Source organism: Pseudorasbora parva, chromosome 15, assembly GCF_024679245.1.
Source record: "Pseudorasbora parva isolate DD20220531a chromosome 15, ASM2467924v1, whole genome shotgun sequence".
Lineage (NCBI taxonomy): Eukaryota > Metazoa > Chordata > Actinopteri > Cypriniformes > Gobionidae > Pseudorasbora > Pseudorasbora parva.
In genome coordinates this window covers 21,707,140-21,726,307 of record NC_090186.1, presented here as the reverse complement: position 1 = coordinate 21,726,307, position 19,168 = coordinate 21,707,140, and the positions used below count along the sequence as shown (strand labels likewise).

Here is a 19,168-nt window from a genome sequence, read left to right as displayed (position 1 = left end):
AACTCCAATGTTTAATTTTAAATGAATGTAGCCTACTGGCAGTCTGGCACACGTGGGTGCTCGGTATTTTCCGTGGGTGCTTGAGCCCCGGAGCACCCACGGTATCGGCGCCTATGCCCGTGCATGTGTGTGTGTGTGTGTGTGTGTGTGTTTGTGTGTGTGTTTGGGAGATTTTTTATGTATTTATGTTTAAATTACTAGATTTTTATCAATAAATAATAACAAACACTTTAACTCATAATTACATGCATAACCCTGTTAATAAAGCTCAACATCTCTTATATTGGGTGTCTCTGGTGTTTCTGACAACCTCTTATAAATTATTTAAAAAAAACGATATAACACAATATTTCACGACTCTTGTCGGTAGATGACCTTATAGCGACACAAAAAGCAAATTAATTGTTCTCATTGGTCTTAAATGGATAGTTCACCCAAGAATAAAAATTAGCCAATGATTTACTCACCCTCAAGTCATCCTAGGTGTATATGACATTCTCCTTTCAGATGGATAAAAGTTGAGTTATATTAAAAAAGTCCTGGCTAATCCAAGCTTTATAATGGCAGGGATTCTTGTTCTGTTTTTGAAGTCCATAAAAGTGCATCTGTCCATCAAATAACGTGCTCCACACGACTCTGGGAGGTTAATAAAGGCTTTTAGAAGTGAATTGATGTGTTTGTGTAAGAAAAATACCCATATTTAAAACTTAAAAAGTAAAGTTTCAGTCGATCACCTTCCGTATTCAGTTTATAAAAAAAAAGTGTTGAATGTGCCTCTGCAGTTCAAAGGCTTACACTACCAGGTACGCTCGTCAGACGCCGAGAAGAGACTTTCAACACTTTTCCATGGACGGCTATCGGCCAGAACTTTAAATCAGAAAGTTTAAAAATTTTATATTTTTATTACAGAAACGTAACGATTTGCTTCAAAAGGCCTTTATTAACCTCCCGGAGCCTTTTGAAGCATATTATTTGATGGACAGATGCATTTTTATGGACTTCACAAACAGAACAAACAATCCCTGCCATTTTAAAGCTTGGATTAACCAGGGCTTTTTTAATATAACTCAACTTTATCCGTCTGAAAGAAGAATGTCACACATCGAAGATGACTTGAGGGTGAGTAAATCATGAGCTAATTTTTATTTTTGGGTGGTGTGGGAGATGGGGGTTGTTCTCCATTTTAAATGTGTTCAAATGTAACCATGTCATATCTGTGTGCATTCTGTATTGTGACTGATAGATTTTTTTTCCCCCGCATTCCTTTTATTCCTATGGGGGTCAAAAGTGTGTGTGTGTGTGTGTGTGTGTGTGTGTGTGTGTGTGTGTGTGTGTGTGTGTGTGTGTGTGTGTGTGTGTGTGTGTGTGTGTGTGTGTGTGTGTGTGTGTGTGTGTGTGTGTGTGTGTGTGTGTGTGTGTGTGTGTGTGTGTGTGTGTGTGTGTGTGTGTTTATTCAAGTTCAAGTGCAACACAAGTTGTTGGAGTACTCCAATGAACACCCAATTTGTAATTTATTTTTATTTTATAGTTTTTGGTCAAGATGATATGAAGGAAGGATGTGGGTTAAGTAGCTTTTATAAACGTGCTTTAGGAAAAAAAAAAAAAAAAAAAAAACATTACTGGTGTGCATCTTAAGACAAAACAATGGCACTGACATATTTAAATATATAAATACAGGGTTAGTCAAAAATGTAGTCTAGTCTGTCAAACTGGGGGATAATGTATTATATTTTGGAAGTAAATGGCCTATGATACACTAGAGTCCAAACTTTTAACTGGTAGTGTAGGTTAGCAGCACAATTTAAAACATTTGCTAATACTTTGACTGTATATGGGAAATAAACACATAATGCTAATCCACATTAGCTAAGGACTGTTATTCTTCCAAAAAAAAAAAAAAAAAAAAATTCCAACAGGGCAAGAAATGAGGTAGTAGAACAAACTGAATAAAGACTTACTGGTGTTACAGTTTATCCTGCCACAGTCTAGATGGGGAAGAACAAGTGACAGATGAAATTGCGTCCTTCAAGGATACAGCTGCAGACATCCAACAACAGAAACACCACCTTCCGGGGACGAACACATGAAGCAGCGGCCATTTTGGACTCATTTACAATGTTTTTGTTTTTGTTTTTTTTGCTTTTTGCCAATTGTATCCAAGGTATCCATGTTAAAAGGGTATATGTATATTATTATTAAAATACTTTTCTCTTAAATTAGCTTAACATGCCAATACAATAATAAGTAAACCATTCTTAAAGAAGATTTCTACCAGTTTAAAACATTTTGGCTGTATCCCAATGTCTCCCGGTTTTTGCATCCAGATTATAGCCAGATTTTAGTGTACGGTATATATAAGTAATCCATTTAAATGGCTGCCTGCTTAAAGCCAAATGGATTCATCAACCCGATACTGTTTGTGTATTTTTTTTTTGGGGGGGGGGGGGGGGGGTGTTAATTATCATCCAAATTACTGGTCGCCAACTGTAAGAATGTCACAGAAAAATACAGATTTTTATAATAATTGGAACTGTTATCCAGGCTGGAATCCATATGACCATTTTTCATCATGTGCCGTCAACCGCAACAGAAAAGTGGGAGCAAACAGCCTCGGTCCAAAAAGCACCAGCACCACACAAACTTATAGCATGTTGTTCATATAAAAAACAGACAGTCATCCCGATTAAGACAATAGACTAAATTAGTGGAATGGATACCCTTACGAAAAAGAAGGATACTTCAAGTTAATTTGATTAAGTATACTTAAGTAATGTTTAAGTATATTTTAAGTGTACTTTATGTAGTATGTATACTAATGTAGATTTTCTAGTAGTAAACATGTACTGTAAGTGTACTATTTCAATACTGCTTGAGACTAAATAGCATATCTGTTTAAGTGTAAACAGTAGTAAACTATAAGTGCAAACTAGTTTACAACTAATTATTTCATGTATCCTGCATCTGTAATACAAGTGAATGTATGAGTATTCTGATAGTTTACTATTTTAATAATTATACTAATATTTTTTTTTTTAGTTTATGAAAGTACACTTTGAAGTATACTCTTAGTAAACTACAAGTTTAGTAGTTTTATACTGCAAGTATACTTGTAAGTTGTGAACATAAAAATACTTGTTATTATATATTATGTATAATACTTTCCCTTTCGGGGAACTCGAGCTGCGTCGAAACGCTGTGAGAACGCCTCTGCGATAATGCGTCGTGAAGCGCCTGTAGAACCATTCCATCGGAAAAAAGATCGATCGTCGGCGTGATGACGTCATCGACCGGAAGCTATAAAACGTCCGTGAAAACAAACAGGAACTAGCTTCTGTGCCTTCAGTAAGCGATCTGTGTGAACCTGTCTGTCTATTTGGTGTTTTTGTCTGTCTATTATCAGAGATTTTCCACCCTTTTGTTAAATATTTCATATATTAACAGAAAAAAGAGAAAATAAAATAGATAGAAATGGCGAGTGAAAGCAGCAATTTCAGAAAGTGTGTTCCTCCCTGCCCACGCTACATCACGGGCGGGGACACACATCTTCTCTGTGTTGCATGCTTGGGAGCGCAGCATGCCCAGGCAGCCCTCGAGGGGGCTGCTTGCGAGCACTGTGAGCGTATGCCACTGAGAACGCTGCGCTCCCGCCGGGCACTCTTCGAGGAGGGTGCCTCGGCTCGTGTTCCCCGCGGCTCTGGTCCCGCTGCTGCCGAGGCAGAGCGGAGGCTGCAGTCGTGGGGTTCACAATTGGATGTTGCAGAGGGGTTTGAGACGGGCACTGCCTTATCTCTGCCCTCACCTGCTCCATCCAGCGGTTCTTCTCGGGGCTTGGAAGCACGCATTGCGGTTTCTTCCCCCCCGAGAGAGCCGCCGGTGCTCCAACTATCCAGCTCCGAGGAGGTGGACGTTGAGAGCATCGCGACTGAAGATTCGCCACTTCAGTCCCCTGCGAGTGAGGAGCTCGTTGAGGTTCTAACGCGAGCCGTGGCCAGATTAAATATTGACTGGCCCGTAGAGAGATCTGAGGCAGGAAAGAAAAGATCTAGTAAATTAGATGAGAGATTCCTGCCCGCTCGCGCTTCAGAACCTCAGCGGCGGGGCCTGCCATTCTTCCATGATTTGCACACCGAGGTGGCAACATCATGGAGGAGACCGGCATCATACCGTGTGTTCAGCCCTCAGACTTCGGTCTATAGCAACATCATGGGGCTGAAGCACTACGGTTATGGGGCAATGCCAAAGGTTGAAGAGACGCTCGCGAGCCATCTCTCGCCTTCCTCGGCATCGTCCCTAAAGGCCCCGACTTTGCCCACCAGACCATTGAAAACAACGTCGGCACTGGTGGGCAAAGCGTACTCGGCGGCAGGTCAGGCTGCTGCATGCCTACACACCATGGCGATAATGCAGGCGTATCAGGCTGACCTGCTCAGGGACTTAGATGGACGCGATGAAGTGGGGGGTGATGTCATAAATGAGTTGAGAACAGCAGCTGATCTGACTCTCCGGGCCACCAAAGAGACGGCCAGATGTGTTGGCCGCTCTATGGCAGCATTGGTGGCTACGGAGAGACATTTATGGCTCAACCCCACCGAAATCAAGGAGAGGGAGAAGAGCTTTCTGCTCGACGCGCCGCTGTCTCCTGGTGGCCTCTTCGGGGACGCAGTACACACTGTCACCGAGAGGTTCCAGGAGTCAAAGAAACAAGCTGCGGCGCTAAAGCAGTTTCTCCCTCTCCGGGTCCAGGTCCCTGGGGCTGCCGCTGACATCAGGCAGCCCAAGCCGAGTACGAGCTCCGCTCACAGGTCACAACAAAAGCAGAGCGTCGCCGCTCGAGCTCCCCCTCAGCGCGGGGACGGGGGGCGGCGCTCTCAGGCGAGGCCTTCGAGGGGCAGGGCTGATCTGCGGACAGTCCTGATCGCCAAGAAGGCCTCGTCGAAGCGTTCCTGACGCCAGAAGCGTCAGGACGCTGAGGGTGGTTCCCCCCATAGGGAAGCGGTGTTTACCCCTGCTAACGGTACCCGCTTCCCTACGGCACCCTCGGGGGGCCGCGCTGCCAACCCCGCCGCAATGCCGGGGCGCAGTCGGTCTCCGCGGGCCACCCGAGGGTGGTCCGCACCCCCTCCGGGGGGCCCCCGAGCAGTCAAGTCAGTCGTTCCCTGCCGGTCCGCCGCTTCAGGGCACTGTATTTGTTGCTCAAAATACACCAGAGGCCAGCCTCGAGAGGCTGGTTCCCTTAGTAGATTTTCTAGACGAATGGAAACGTCTATCAAATATATCTCGTTGGGTCCTGCAGATAGTAGAAAGGGGGTACGCCATTCAATTCAAGAGTCGGCCACCTCCTTTCTGCGGTGTCCTACCTACAGAGGTGGGCCCGGAGCAGGCTCTGGTAATGGCACAGGAAGTAGAGACACTCCTGCAAAAAGGGGCTATAGAGAGGGTTCCCCCTCCCAGCAGGGAGTCTGGCTTTTACAGCCGTTACTTCATCGTGCCGAAGAAGGATGGGGGCTTACGCCCGATATTAGATCTGCGGCTATTGAATTGCTCGGTGGCCAAGCTCAAATTCAAGATGCTTACACTCAGACAGATTGTAGCGCAGGTCAGATCGGAGGATTGGTTTGTCACCATAGACCTCAAAGATGCGTATTTTCATGTCTCCATCCTTCCACATCACAGGAAGTTTTTGAGGTTTGCCTTCGGGGGAGAGGCATACCAATATCGGGTACTTCCCTTCGGTCTAGCACTGTCACCCCGCACGTTCACCAAGTGTGTGGATGCAGCTCTGGCGCCGCTGCGTCTACAGGGCATCCGCATACTGAACTATATCGACGACTGGCTGATTCTAGCGAATACAGAGCAGATGGCGGTTCAGCATCGAGATGCTGTTCTCGCCCATATGTCGAAGCTGGGGTTGAGGCTGAACGCCAAGAAGAGTGTGCTTTCTCCGGCTCAGAGAACCACTTTTCTAGGTGTGAACTGGGATTCGGTAATTATGCGGGCGCAATTATCGCCAACACGCATAGCATCGATCCTGGCAGCCGCCAAAGAACAGAAGCTAGGCCGAGCCGTCACTGTGAAACGGTTCCAGAAACTGTTAGGTCTCATGGCAGCAGCGTCCAACGTGATACCTTTTGGCCTACTGTACATGAGGCCACTGCAGTGGTGGCTCAAAACAAAAGGGTTCTCCCCGAGGGGAAATCCGCTCCGCACGATCAAAGTCACGCGGCGATGCCTACGTGCTCTGGTCATGTGGAAAAACCCGGGGTTTTTATCTCAGGGTCCCGTGTTGGGGGCTCATGTTCGTCGCGTAACGCTAACGACAGACGCCTCTCTCACGGGCTGGGGGGCGACCATGAGTGGTCGCTCATCCCAGGGTCTATGGCAGGAACATCAGCGGCACTGGCACATAAATCGGCTAGAGATGCTCGCAGTGTTTCTTGCATTGAAACAGTTCCTGCCCGACCTCAGGGGCCACCATGTACTAGTCAGAACAGACAACACGTCCGTGGTGGCCTATATAAATCACCAGGGGGGTCTGAGGTCTCGTCCGTTGGACAAATTGGCACATCGGATCCTCCTGTGGGCCCAAGGGAAATTGCTGTCAATCAGGGCAGTATATATCCCGGGGGCCCTGAACCAGGAAGCAGACAGCCTGTCGAGACAGGGGCCGAGGCCCGGGGAATGGAGACTCCACCCAGAGGTGGTGGAGCTCCTTTGGAAGGTTTATGGGAAAGCAGAGATAGACCTGTTCGCTTCGGCAGAGAACTCTCACTGCCCGCGGTGGTTTTCTCTGACCCATCCGGCCCCGCTGGGGCTGGATGCCATGGTACAGGAGTGGCCGAGGCTGCCTCTGTACGCCTTCCCCCCGATTGTCTTGCTTCCAGGAGTTCTGGAGAGGGTACGCCGGGACGGGGCCCAGGTACTTCTAGTGGCTCCGAACTGGCCGACCCGAGTATGGTTTTCGGACCTGATATCTCTCCTGGAAGGCTCTCCGATGGAGATTCCGACCAGGAGGGATCTACTCTCTCAGGCGGGCGGGAGATTCCTGCACCCACGCCCAGAGATGTGGAAACTGTGGGCCTGGCCTCTGAGGGGGCTAGGCTCATAGAGGAGGGTCTCTCGGCCGAGGTCGTAGAGACCATCCTACACTCCAGAGCTCCGTCCACAAGGAAGCTGTACGCTTTGAAATGGAGACTTTTCTCAGCATGGTGCAGAGAACGCCAGTGGGATCCAGTTAACTGCCCGGTTGGTACAGTGCTGGAGTTCCTGCAGGAGAGGTTCTCTGCAGAGTTGACCCCCTCCACACTTAAGGTGTACGTGGCGGCCTTGGGTGCTGTCCACGTCCCTTGCAGTGGAGTGTCTTTGGGAAGACACCCTCTAATTACACGCTTCCTTCGTGGCACATTAAGGTTGAGGCCAGTTATGCACTCGAGGGTCCCGGCATGGGACTTGGCCATTGTTTTGAGGGGCTTGTCCGGACCTCCGTTCGAACCTCTAGAGGAGGTTTCGGATAAGTTCCTCACCTTGAAAACTATCTTCCTTTTGGCCATTTCATCCCTTAAAAGGATAGGAGATATTCAGTCCCTGTCAGTAGGGCCCTCATGTCTAGAGTTCGCGCCAGGGATGGTGAAAGCATTTCTGCATCCCAGGCCGGGTTATGTCCCCAAGGTTCCTACGAGCCCACGGGGCCCCATCACTCTACAAGCCTTCTGTCCTCCTCCATTTATGACGTCAGACCAGGAAAGGTTAAATCTGCTGTGTCCTGTGAGGGCACTGGATACTTATGTCCACAGAGCTGCCCTGTGGAGAAAAACTGAACAATTGTTTGTTTGCTTTGGACCCCCTAAGAAGGGGGCTCCAGTATCCAAGCAGAGGATGAGCAAGTGGGTGGTCGAGGCCATCTCACTTGCTTATGAAGCTACCGGGCAGCCATCTCCACTGGCTGTCCGGGCGCACTCAACCAGGGGTATGGCTGCTTCTAAAGCACTTTTGTCGGGGGCTTCCCTCCATGATATATGTAACGCGGCCGGATGGTCGTCTCCTTCTACCTTCGTCAGGTTCTACGAACTAGACCTGGCATCTACAGTAGGGGCACAGGTACTCTCGTAACCGTGTGCGCTTCGGCTTCACACATACGAGACACTTGGTCCTATGGCGATGTGGGTATAAGCGTTCTCACAGCGTTTCGACGCAGCTCGAGTTCCCCGAAAGGGAACGTCTCAGGTTACGTATGTAACCCTAGTTCCCTGAGGGAACGAGACGCTGCGTCGCTCTGCCATACTCCCGGCGTGTCCGTGATCACTTACTTCAGGCTTTATCAGAAGTTAGTTCCTGTTTGTTTTCACGGACGTTTTATAGCTTCCGGTCGATGACGTCATCACGCCGACGATCAATCTTTTTTCCGATGGAATGGTTCTACAGGCGCTTCACGACGCATTAACGCAGAGGCGTTCTCACAGCGTTTCGACGCAGCGTCTCGTTCCCTCAGGGAACTAGGGTTACATACGTAACCTGAGACGTTTTGCACTCTTGCACTTTTTGCACGCAGTAGATCTACTATGTTCCTATTTAGGTACTTTTTTAGACTTGAAATATACCTTTAACTGCACTTTAACTTGTACCATTTTTAAATTTTTTATTGTAGCTTCATGCATAATAATAATAATAATAATAATAATAATAATAATAATAATAATTATTATTATTATTATTATTATTATTATTATTATTATTATTATTATTTTATTTTTTTAAATCAACCTTTGAATGTGGGTAAGTTTAATAAAAAAGCAACATTTTAAACAAAAATTGCATTTTTGTCAAGGATTACATCCGGATGGGATTCAAAATAATCAAATCGTTGATGGAATAGATTAAGTCCATAAACACCTCCAAAGCTTCAGTCATTTCCTCTTCATGGCTTCAAAAATTAATTCAGTAACATTAGGCAAATTTGAAGTTCTATGCTGTTTAATGTTTGATAATTGCATTGTTTTATATTTGTGTAAACTATCCTCTTCATCACGTGTCTCTGCTTCTTCTTCAGCTGTGTTTTGATCCTAAGGTTCTGTACTTTTCAGAAGATAAATAATAGCACCCCCTACTGTATAATAGTGGAAACATAGATAGCCGGACAATTCAGTCAATGGTGGGGAAAGAGTAAGGATTTAAAGTAAATTCCTATGTACAATACCAGTATACTAGCTTACATTAAAAACAAATCAGATACTCAGAATTAGGAATTTCTTTATAAATCATTATTTTAAAATCATTTAAGCTTATAAGATATGAAAAACTATATGGAGAAAAAAAAAGATTTAATAGGCTACTTAATCAACAGAGTAAACACAACTAAAAGCCAAGTATACTTATAATACTTAATTATACTTTTATATTGATCAAAAATGTATTTAAAGTATAGGCCAAATACTTTTCTGTCAGTAAAAGTCAAGTATACTTAAATGCAATTTTAAGTATATTTCTGGTAAGTACATAACTAACACTTAAATAAGCTTCTTTTTCGAAAGGGTACTGGATATTCTGATGGTTATATATGCTAAGTGCATGAATGGAAAATGACACATTTTAGCATTAAAATTGAAACTAATTGAATTCATTGGAATTATTTAACTTGCTATCCATTTTGATGTTGCAAAATACTTAATAAATGGATGATCTGGCCATTTCTTGTTACATGGTGTGCATATGGGTGGATGTTAGAAATGACTGTGTGTGTATTTATCTGGTGGTGCTTTTGCCACCAGCTGCAGGTGTGCGGGATGCTCTGGTCTCGGGCTGTTTGCTTACAGGGCCGCAGGCTAAAGGCCGTTGAAGGGGTGAATACCATCTTTAAACGAGGCATGATAAATGCCACTGAGAGCGAGGGATGGAAATGGATATTTCCTGATAACGTCACAAAAATTGTTATACAGAAGATGTGCATCTTACTGTTAAAACCACATTACCATAAATAAACAGCAGGCACAAATACTGAAAAAGTATAACAGAGAGAAAGTCCTGTCTACAGCATATGATTTAGGGCTGGGTGATATAATATAATTCCAAAAAATACCATTGCTAATGTGAATATCATTATGACTTTAGCATGTTTTTTAATTTATTTTTTTATTATTTATTTGTCCATTCCGTTTCTTGTCTGTGACAGTGGGCCAGTTTCACATCCTGATATATTATAACCTCATCTTATATAATCCTCAGAATCAAAAATGTGGATAGTGCTCAGATTGTTTAGTTTATCATTTGTAGTGGAGGGGAGAAAGTATTAAATGAGAAAAATGCCTATAGAGATAGATAGATAGATAGATAGATAGATAGATAGATAGATAGATAGATAGATAGATAGATAGATAGATAGATAGATAGATAGATAGATAGATAGATAGATAGATAGATAGATAGATAGATAGATAGATAGATAGATAGATAGATAGATAGATAGATAGATAGATAGATAGATAGATAGAAGCTATATCGCCCAGCCCTATATAAATGCTGCTTTTTTCATAATATTTTAAATAATTGAATTACTCAGATTGTTAAACCACTGTTTCTCCAGCGTGAGTAAATCAATGAACATGTGTATGAGAATGACTGGCGCAGATGTGTTGCTTCGATCATGAGGTCAGAGGTTACGTGAGACAGTGATGAGAGAGCTCGTCTGTCCACATCACCCGCAGACAAAGCAAGTGAACGAAAAACAAACAGGAGCAATCCATGCAGATCAACAGCAACATTTTAATTGTTAGAGAGATGATAACATCCAGTAACTTGCAAATATAATAAATAATGTACAATCGAGAAAAAGAGAATGGTACAGAGAGAGAATGTCAAATAGAGCAGTATACAATACCTAAATTGACGGTCAGTCTGACACGGCCGCTGTCCAGCTCTAGTCGTAGTGTATCTGCGGACTCACGTGAAGTGGCAGCCATTAACAGACCAAAGGCACGCTGGGACATAAACCGCAGAGACACGTCCTCTGCTTCTGTATGTATTACTGTCGGCATCACCACCTTCATATACATACTGCCATCATAGCTTAGGATAGACGCCTCTGTAAAGAAAACAGAAAAATAAAATCAGCCAATACACAAAGAAACACATTAAAGAGTGCCCTGAGTCCTGAGAAGTATGAAGACATTCTAAAAAGGCACTATTCTTCAAAAAATGCTCAACAATTTTGAAAACACTGGCTAAATTCATTTTCTTGGTGTCATTGTGTTCCTTGATTTATGCTGATTCCAACAATACCTGATTTTTTTTTTTTTTACATTTTCCATACATTAGCTTGTCCACCATTTTGAAGTATATGACAAACAGCTTTTTTGCTCCTCCTGCAAATGTTTGTCAGTTTTGTTCAATATTGTCTCAGATGATCTGCACAAAAATTACCCATTAGATTGTTTATATTCACTACCATTACAGAGAAACCTCTTACTGAAATCAACCAGGATTGTGTTTGTTGTCTTATGTTATGTTAGCTTAGCATGCTAATCATTTGGCAAACTAAACATTTGTCATTCTTTCTAATTTGGCTCTTCTGCTAATCAGGCTAACCGTAAGCATTAGCGGCAGATATGTAGGCTTAGCATTCTAATCGACTAATGCTTTTCTGTGTGCATTGTCATTCTGGAAGCACTCCCAGCTATCAAGTTAAATACGTCTCCTCTGTTTGGAACTCCGTGATAAGAAACACACACTGGCCCAATGAGTTGCATCTATATTTACTTTTCTTATTTATTTTTATTGAAACAACAGATTAAAATTATTTTTGTTGTTGTTGTTGTTGTAATACTGTTATGTACGCATACATTATTTTAATGTAACATGAGTAAATATTATTTTTATTTGTGCCTTGATTCTTATCCTTGTAATCTGTGTAAATCCCTTTATACTCCTTTACACACAGATACACATACACATTATCTGGTGCTGTACGCTAGTGGAATAAATATACTGCATAATTTGAAATGCCCTATTTTCTTCAGATTCCTACAGTATAAAAACAAGCAATAACATAATACAGATTTCTTACTGCAATGCTGTCATCTTTAATCCACGGTTCTTTATTGTTTGTGGCATCTGCTCTATCACATAAAGTTCCTTATCTGACCATAGAGGCACTCCTCACACACACACACAAGGCACATTTGTAACAAAATCTCTCATTTTCATCCCCATAACCAGATAAAATGCTACAGCACAGAGCTGAGAGGGGATTCGGGGAAAATGGATTAAAAAAGGCAACCAGCCGTGAAATACCTGCCTCGAGTTTTAGTGGTGAAGAAAGAAGAATGGGCCTTTGGCTGAAAGAGAAGCTGACTGCCTTTGCGTAATGATGGAGGAGTCCGCATTTGATGCACGAGTCATTGTGCGTAAAATAATGTGCATTACATTCATGTACAGCTGTCATGTGATATGTGATAGGAAACCTTATATAACATCAGTCATGCTGGTGGAGCAACAAGAGAGGAATGTGACATTACCAATATTTAAACAGCATTACTTTAGGCAAAATTTGTTAATTATTTTGCAGTTATAAGCCATAACAGAAATGTTGGTTAAATATAATTTAGAGAAGCTTTTCACCCCCAAAAAATTGAAACTCTCATGTCCAAACCTTCTTGAGTCTCTTTCTTCTGTGGAAAAAATACAATATTGTGAAAAATGTCAGTAATGTTTTATACCCCATAGGTTTTCCTGGAAAAAAGAGTTACATGTTTGGAACAAGAAGAGGATTAGGAAATAATGACACCATTAGTGTCATTGCACATAACTGCAAAACTATTACTACTATTATTATGCCATGTCACCCCATGGCATCCTGGAATAGGTAGGCTAACATGCTAAAGTTAATCATTTAAAAAGATAAATGTTGGATATGTATATACACACAACAGCCACTTTATTAGATGCACCTTACTAGTACTGGGCTGGAACACCCGTTGGCCCTCAGAACTGCTTTAATTCTTCATGCCATAGATCATGAAGAAAATCCCAAATCCACCAAATCCCAAAGGTGCTCTATTGGATTGAGATTTGTAACTGTAGATGTCATTTAAGTATAGCTTAAAGAGTTAGTTCACCCAAAAATTTAATTTGGTCATTAATTACTCACCCTCATGTTGTTCGACACCCGTAATACCTATCTTCAGAACACAAATGAAGATAATTTTGTTGAAATCCAGTGGCTCAGAAAGCCCTCCATTGACACCAATGTCATTTCATCTCTCCTTACCTTAACCCATAAAAGGCACTAAAGACATCATTACAAAGTCCATCTCACTACAGTGGTTCTACAATAATTTTACAAAGCAACGAGAATAGTTTTTGTGCGCAAAAAAAAAAAAAAAATCTAAATAATGATTTATAGTGATGGGCTGATTTCAAAACAAAGCTTCCTAAAGCATCGGAGTTTAATGAATCAGCGTATCGATTCATGATTCGGATCCTGTGTCAAACTCCTTAAATCACATGACTTTGGCAATCCAAATCATGTACACTGTATCAAATCGATACACTGATTCATAACGGTTGAAGCTTTGTTTTGAAATTGGCCTATCACTATATAAGGTGTTATTTATTTTATTTTTTGTGCACAAAAACTATTCTTGTTGCTTCATAAAAGTATTGTCGAACCACTGTAGTGAGACTGACTTTGTAACAACATCTTTAGACGCATCAGACCAGGCAACGTTATCTCAATTTGCTATTGTCCAGTTTTGATGAGTCCATTTGAATAGCCTCAGTTTCCTGTTATTAGCTGACAGGAGTGGCACTGATGTATCTTCTTCTGCTATAGCCCATCTGCTTCGAGGTTCGATGTGTTGTACATTCAGAGATGCTCTTTTGTTGCAACAAGTGCTTATTTGAGTTACTGTTCCCTTTTTATCAGCTCAAACCAGTCTGGCCATTCTCCTGTGACCTCTGGAATCGATTTTTGCCCACAGAAATGCCGTTCTCAAGGAAGATTCTCCCTTTTCTGGACCATTCTCTGTAAACCCTAGACATAGCTGTGTGTAAAAATCCCAGTAACTCAGCAATTTCTGAAATACTCAGACCAACTTGTCGGGCACCAACAACCACACCATGATCATAATTCCTTTCTTCCCACTCAGATGCTCAGTTTGAACTTTAGCAGATCAAGGTGATGACCATGGAACATGACCATGTAACATGCCTAAATGCATTGAGTACCTGCCATTTGAATGTCTGATCAGATATTTATGTTAACAAGCAGATGAACAGGTGTACCCAATAAAGTGACCAGTGAGTGTACATTAATTTGAACAGAAAATGCAAGATAAGCCACTCTCTTACAACAGTTAAGCTAATGTACTTAAGTGTTTATCTTCTAGTGTTTATATTTTAGAAATAGTGATAATTGTATGTTTTACATTTATTCTGCTGATGACTTGGCTATCATATATACAGCTTGTATTAAATTAAATTACACATACAATTGTAACCAGAAATCATCTAGTTTGAAATACTATGTTTTTACTAAGTTAGTTCTGAAAAAATTGAATGGTGAAATTGTTTTATTTATTTTTTACAGATGAGGAAAAATCTGTATCCTTTACACATAAATTAATTTTATCTTTGTTCATGTTGATGTACTCTGAGAACAGCAGGGTTGTGTTCAAGCAACTCTATTAGCATGCATTAATTCACAAATATAACAATCAATTCATCACATATTAGAAAACTAGCTTCCCTGATGATGCTGTTACACACCTGCTGAGTGTCGAGGGAGCTCTTAAGCATTAATGAAGAGTGTATTAACCTCCTGTCTTGAACTACTAGCTCTCTCGCTCTGATCCTTAACAGCCTTTCTCAAAGCAAACTGAGCAGACACTATCGCCAGGATGCTGTCTTCCATACCATATTGAAGTGTGTGTGTGTGTGTGTGTGTGTGTGTGTGTGTGTGTGTGTGTGTGTGTGTGTGTGTGTGTGTGTGTGTGTGTGTGTGTGTGTGTGTGTGTGATTGTGCTACACAAATATTGCACATCACAGCTGGATGTGTTTTGGGGAGATATCAACAAAGCTCATTCTGAATGATAATGAGGAGATGTGCATTTTCAAAGGGGCTTGTTGGAAATGGAAGTCAGCAGCACTTTACATAATTACCAACCAAATTGCCAATGACGACGGGAGGGAGAGATTATTAGCGTGAGTGCTATGATGCTTCACTGTAGCACAATCTGTGTTAACAGATTACACAAAGACTGTCTCCTCCGTGACAGTGGAGTATTTCAACAACCGATGAATTGCAAATTACATGACCAAAATGCATGTAAATAATATAAATAAATAAATGAATAAATAAAACAAGAAAATAAAAAGGAATATATAGCAAATAAAATATTATAAATATATGATACTATATGTTCATTCTTGTAGTTATAGTTGAGCTTAAAAGTTTACATACCCAATTGCAGAATCTGTAAAAATGTTAATAACAAAATGAGAGGGATCAGCATGTTATTTTTATTTCGTACTGTCCAGGGGCAGTATTACAAAAAACATCTTAAAGGGGTGGTTGATTGCCCCTTTTTACAAGATGTAAACAAGTCTCTGATGACCCTAGACTGCTTATGTGCAAGTTTTAGCTAAAAATACATGTTTTATAGCATGTTAAATTTGTCACTGTTTGAGGGTGAGCAAAAGCGTGGCGTTTTTGAGTGTCCCTTTAAATATAGATGAGCTGCTGATCAGGGGCGGGGCTTAAAGAACTCCAGTTCTGATAACCACATGCAGACAGGCAATGGAACTGTTCAGCCTTTTAAGTTCATACTGGAGTCAGACAATGCTTGAGAGACTCAAGAAGAAGTGATGTGTAGAATGCAACAAGATGTTCCTAAATGGTTAATTGATGAATTTATGTAGCTGATGCAGATTTAACTATCTTCAAGTCATTGATTTGCATATTCTGTCATAGGGTCCTGTTTGATAAACCCGTACCTGCTTTATTAACAGCACACATAACCCATTATCCAACAGAAACACTCATTTAATTCTGTACCCGACCTGACTCGCTTTACATGAAAACCGCGACCCAAACCGCAGTCCATTAAGTGTGTAAACGTATCTGTCATGTAAACAAAATAAATCTATATATCAAGTTAACAATATACTTTATACAAATTGTGCATAAATCACATGGTTCATACTATACGATTAGATGTCTAAAACGCATAGATAAATAAAAAAATTATAATAATAATAAAAAATAAAAATAAAAACATAGCCCAATGCTTTTACTGTCATAAGCAAAAATAACCTTACACTTTATTAGGCTAACGGAAAATATGTAACCTTGGCAAGAGAGAGAGAAATGACACAAGGTGCTTAAGGTTACTATAGCTATGTATATCCACCTATTTTAATGCACATTTTGGGATATCACATCAAAAACTGCTGAACTGCCGCAAACATTCTAAAAATGTGCATTAAAAAAAAAGTATGCGCTCGTTTGAGTTGGATAAATGTTCTATCCGATACAAAAAGATGCACATAAACTATAATGTTAAATTCGCAACTTTGGATGGAAACTTAGCTTATGATTGCCTTAAACACATTGAATGTAGCCTAAAGCTATCAGAACAGTGTTTTGTAGGCATACTATGTAACTGTATGTTTATACTAAGCATGTTAGCAGATACATTTCACTTTGTATTTATACGCTGCTCTTCTGAAACTCATTAACTGCAGTTAATGCATATGATCATTGGTCCTTTTTTATCAGCATAAAAAAAAAAATGGCTAAAATTTGTATTCAAATTGTGAATAGATTAAATACAGAAAGCAAGCAAAGCATGCTCCCTTTAATATAATTACTATAGCTGTCAATCACATGTAGTGCGACTGGCAGTGCAAGTCAGGCAGAAGCCTTTAAAGGTCTGCAGACAGAGTGTGAGACAAAATCACGGCACCGCTAGGAAGCATCTGCCCATCACTATATATCAGACTGAGTCGAAATAATCTTGGCTATTGGACCCACAGCCCACCCGTGCCTACCGCACGTCCGACCCGCACCTGCACCACACCCGAAACGTAAATATTATTCCACCCGTTACATCAAATATTAGCAGGTCACCCGTCGCATGCAGGACTCTGATCTATCTCACCCCCTTTGTTGTGTGTTCACGAGGGCAGGGTTTATGTAAATTCCAGGGTTAGTGATGTCATTTACCCAGGAGGAAGCTTGTGTAGTCCCTACCAGCCATTTGTTGAAGTCAAGCAGCAACCTCCCACGATCTCTCTTGAAGCCAATCCGGCAGTAATGTAAACTGTAATTCATTGACAGGCCACTAGGGACAGGCTCCAGAAGAAAGCAGAATCTCATTGAGCCCCATGTTAAAATTCCCAACTTTACAGCAGAAAAAAAACGGTACAAATTGGGGTTTTTGCCTATACGGCTAATTTTGACCTTCATGACAACTGTGAGGGGGGTGAATTTTTTTATAACTTATTAGTTTACGTTATGAAGTCCTTAAAAATCTATTTCTTTTTAAAGAAAATATATCCCTTTGCTTTGAACTTTGAGCGTCGCAACTTTGCTATTGTTTATGCTCAAACAGCAACATTACATATTAACTAAAGTTTCAAAAATGAAATCATAACCAACCACCGCTTTAAGGCCAAAAGTAGCACCTAACGCTTAAAAAAATGGCTGTGGCAGTCCTAATTGTAGGACTCCTACATTTTTGCTCTAAGAGGTTGGAGTATTTCACAAAGGAATTAAGCACTAAAACCAGCTCCCTACATCTGTAAAAAGTCAGGAGTAATCAAGCGGACTACTAAGGCACTAAGACCAAATCACAAACAATCCTAATGTCTCAGCAATCCGCCCAAAGACACTGCACACCATTGGTAATAGGCTATAGTCAGGACAGTACGAAATAAAATAAAATAAAAACATGCATTGTGTATGTCCCTCTAAAGGGGTCTCCAACCTTTTTTCATTTGAGGGCTACTTTTTAAAAATGAAAGTCACTGAGAACACACTTAAATAATGCATCATAATTCTCATATTAACAACTATCCAAACTGTTTTACATCTGAAAGAGTGTAGTAGTAGTTCCAGTAGTCGGTACCAATACCAAACATTTTTTATGGTACTCAGTCTATACCAATTTTGGTCCCACAGCAAAATGTTTTTTTTTTTTAATTTATTTTTTTATTTATAAAAAATATATAAATAAATAAATAATAATAATAATAATAATAATAATAATAATAATAATAATAATAATAAATTCAGTTGATTATTTATGATGATAATCATTATACGTAAATAATATTTTAAACATTTTAAGACCATGCTTGAAATGTTTAAAAGTAAAAAAAAATTATAAATAAAAGATCAAGTGAAATATAAGCAACCATCTAGGCATTAATAAGTATTATTATTAGTAGAAACATATTATTATTACAGAGATGTAGTTAAATCTACTGTAGGCTGCTACAGTAGCGTTATATATTCTGTCAAAGTCTTCACGTTCTAAAAACCAAACTATTATTTTGACAGGTTGCCGTGAAATGCTTTGAGTGTCTTTGTTCATGCCCGTTATTCACTCAGAGATGCAGAATTTGCAGGAGTAATATTTAAAAAGTATTTTGCAGTTTAATATCTATAGACATATTCGGCTACATTCTGGAGTCCTGTGCTTGTTTTAACATGGAAGTGACTGATTGTCACTTTCAAATTCACACCAAGTGTCTTAAATAGCAAAAAAATAAAATAAAATAAAATAAAATTGATGCAGCTCACTATAAGTGGTGCTGTGGTGAGCTTTTTTTTAGAACAGTTCCGGGGGCACCATGTTGGTGACCCTTATTTTTGCAGATTCTGCAAGAGGTATGTACATTTTTGCACACTGTATACTGCATATGTGATTTATTCCGTAAACCATTTCAAAACACCCTTAAAAAATAAATGTATATTATTTTTGTCAACTACATTACAAACAGTGTCCGTTTTTTCCTGTCATCCTACACCTAATAAATGTATAAAAGAGAGAAAACTACAGCTTTCAATTGCAGTGCAATGTTGAATGGCTATAAATCAAGTTTTTATTTTGTATTTATATATATATATATATATATATATATATATATATATATATATATATATATATATATATAT

The 19,168-nt window shown here is 40.5% G+C and overlaps 1 protein-coding gene across 15 annotated transcripts in view; it reads right to left on the bottom strand.

The window, feature by feature from the left end:
* nrxn3b (neurexin 3b) overlaps positions 1-19,168 on the bottom strand; it is a 442,510-nt gene that overhangs the window by 248,235 nt on the left and 175,107 nt on the right. For all 15 annotated transcript variants that reach the window (XM_067417365.1, XM_067417366.1, XM_067417364.1 and 12 more), the window contains 2 exons: positions 10,868-11,071; positions 1,959-1,985 (listed from right to left, as the gene is read on the bottom strand). In XM_067417365.1, coding sequence (XP_067273466.1) covers positions 1,959-1,985; positions 10,868-11,071 — 231 coding nt within the window. The remainder of the gene's footprint in view (positions 1-1,958; positions 1,986-10,867; positions 11,072-19,168) is intronic.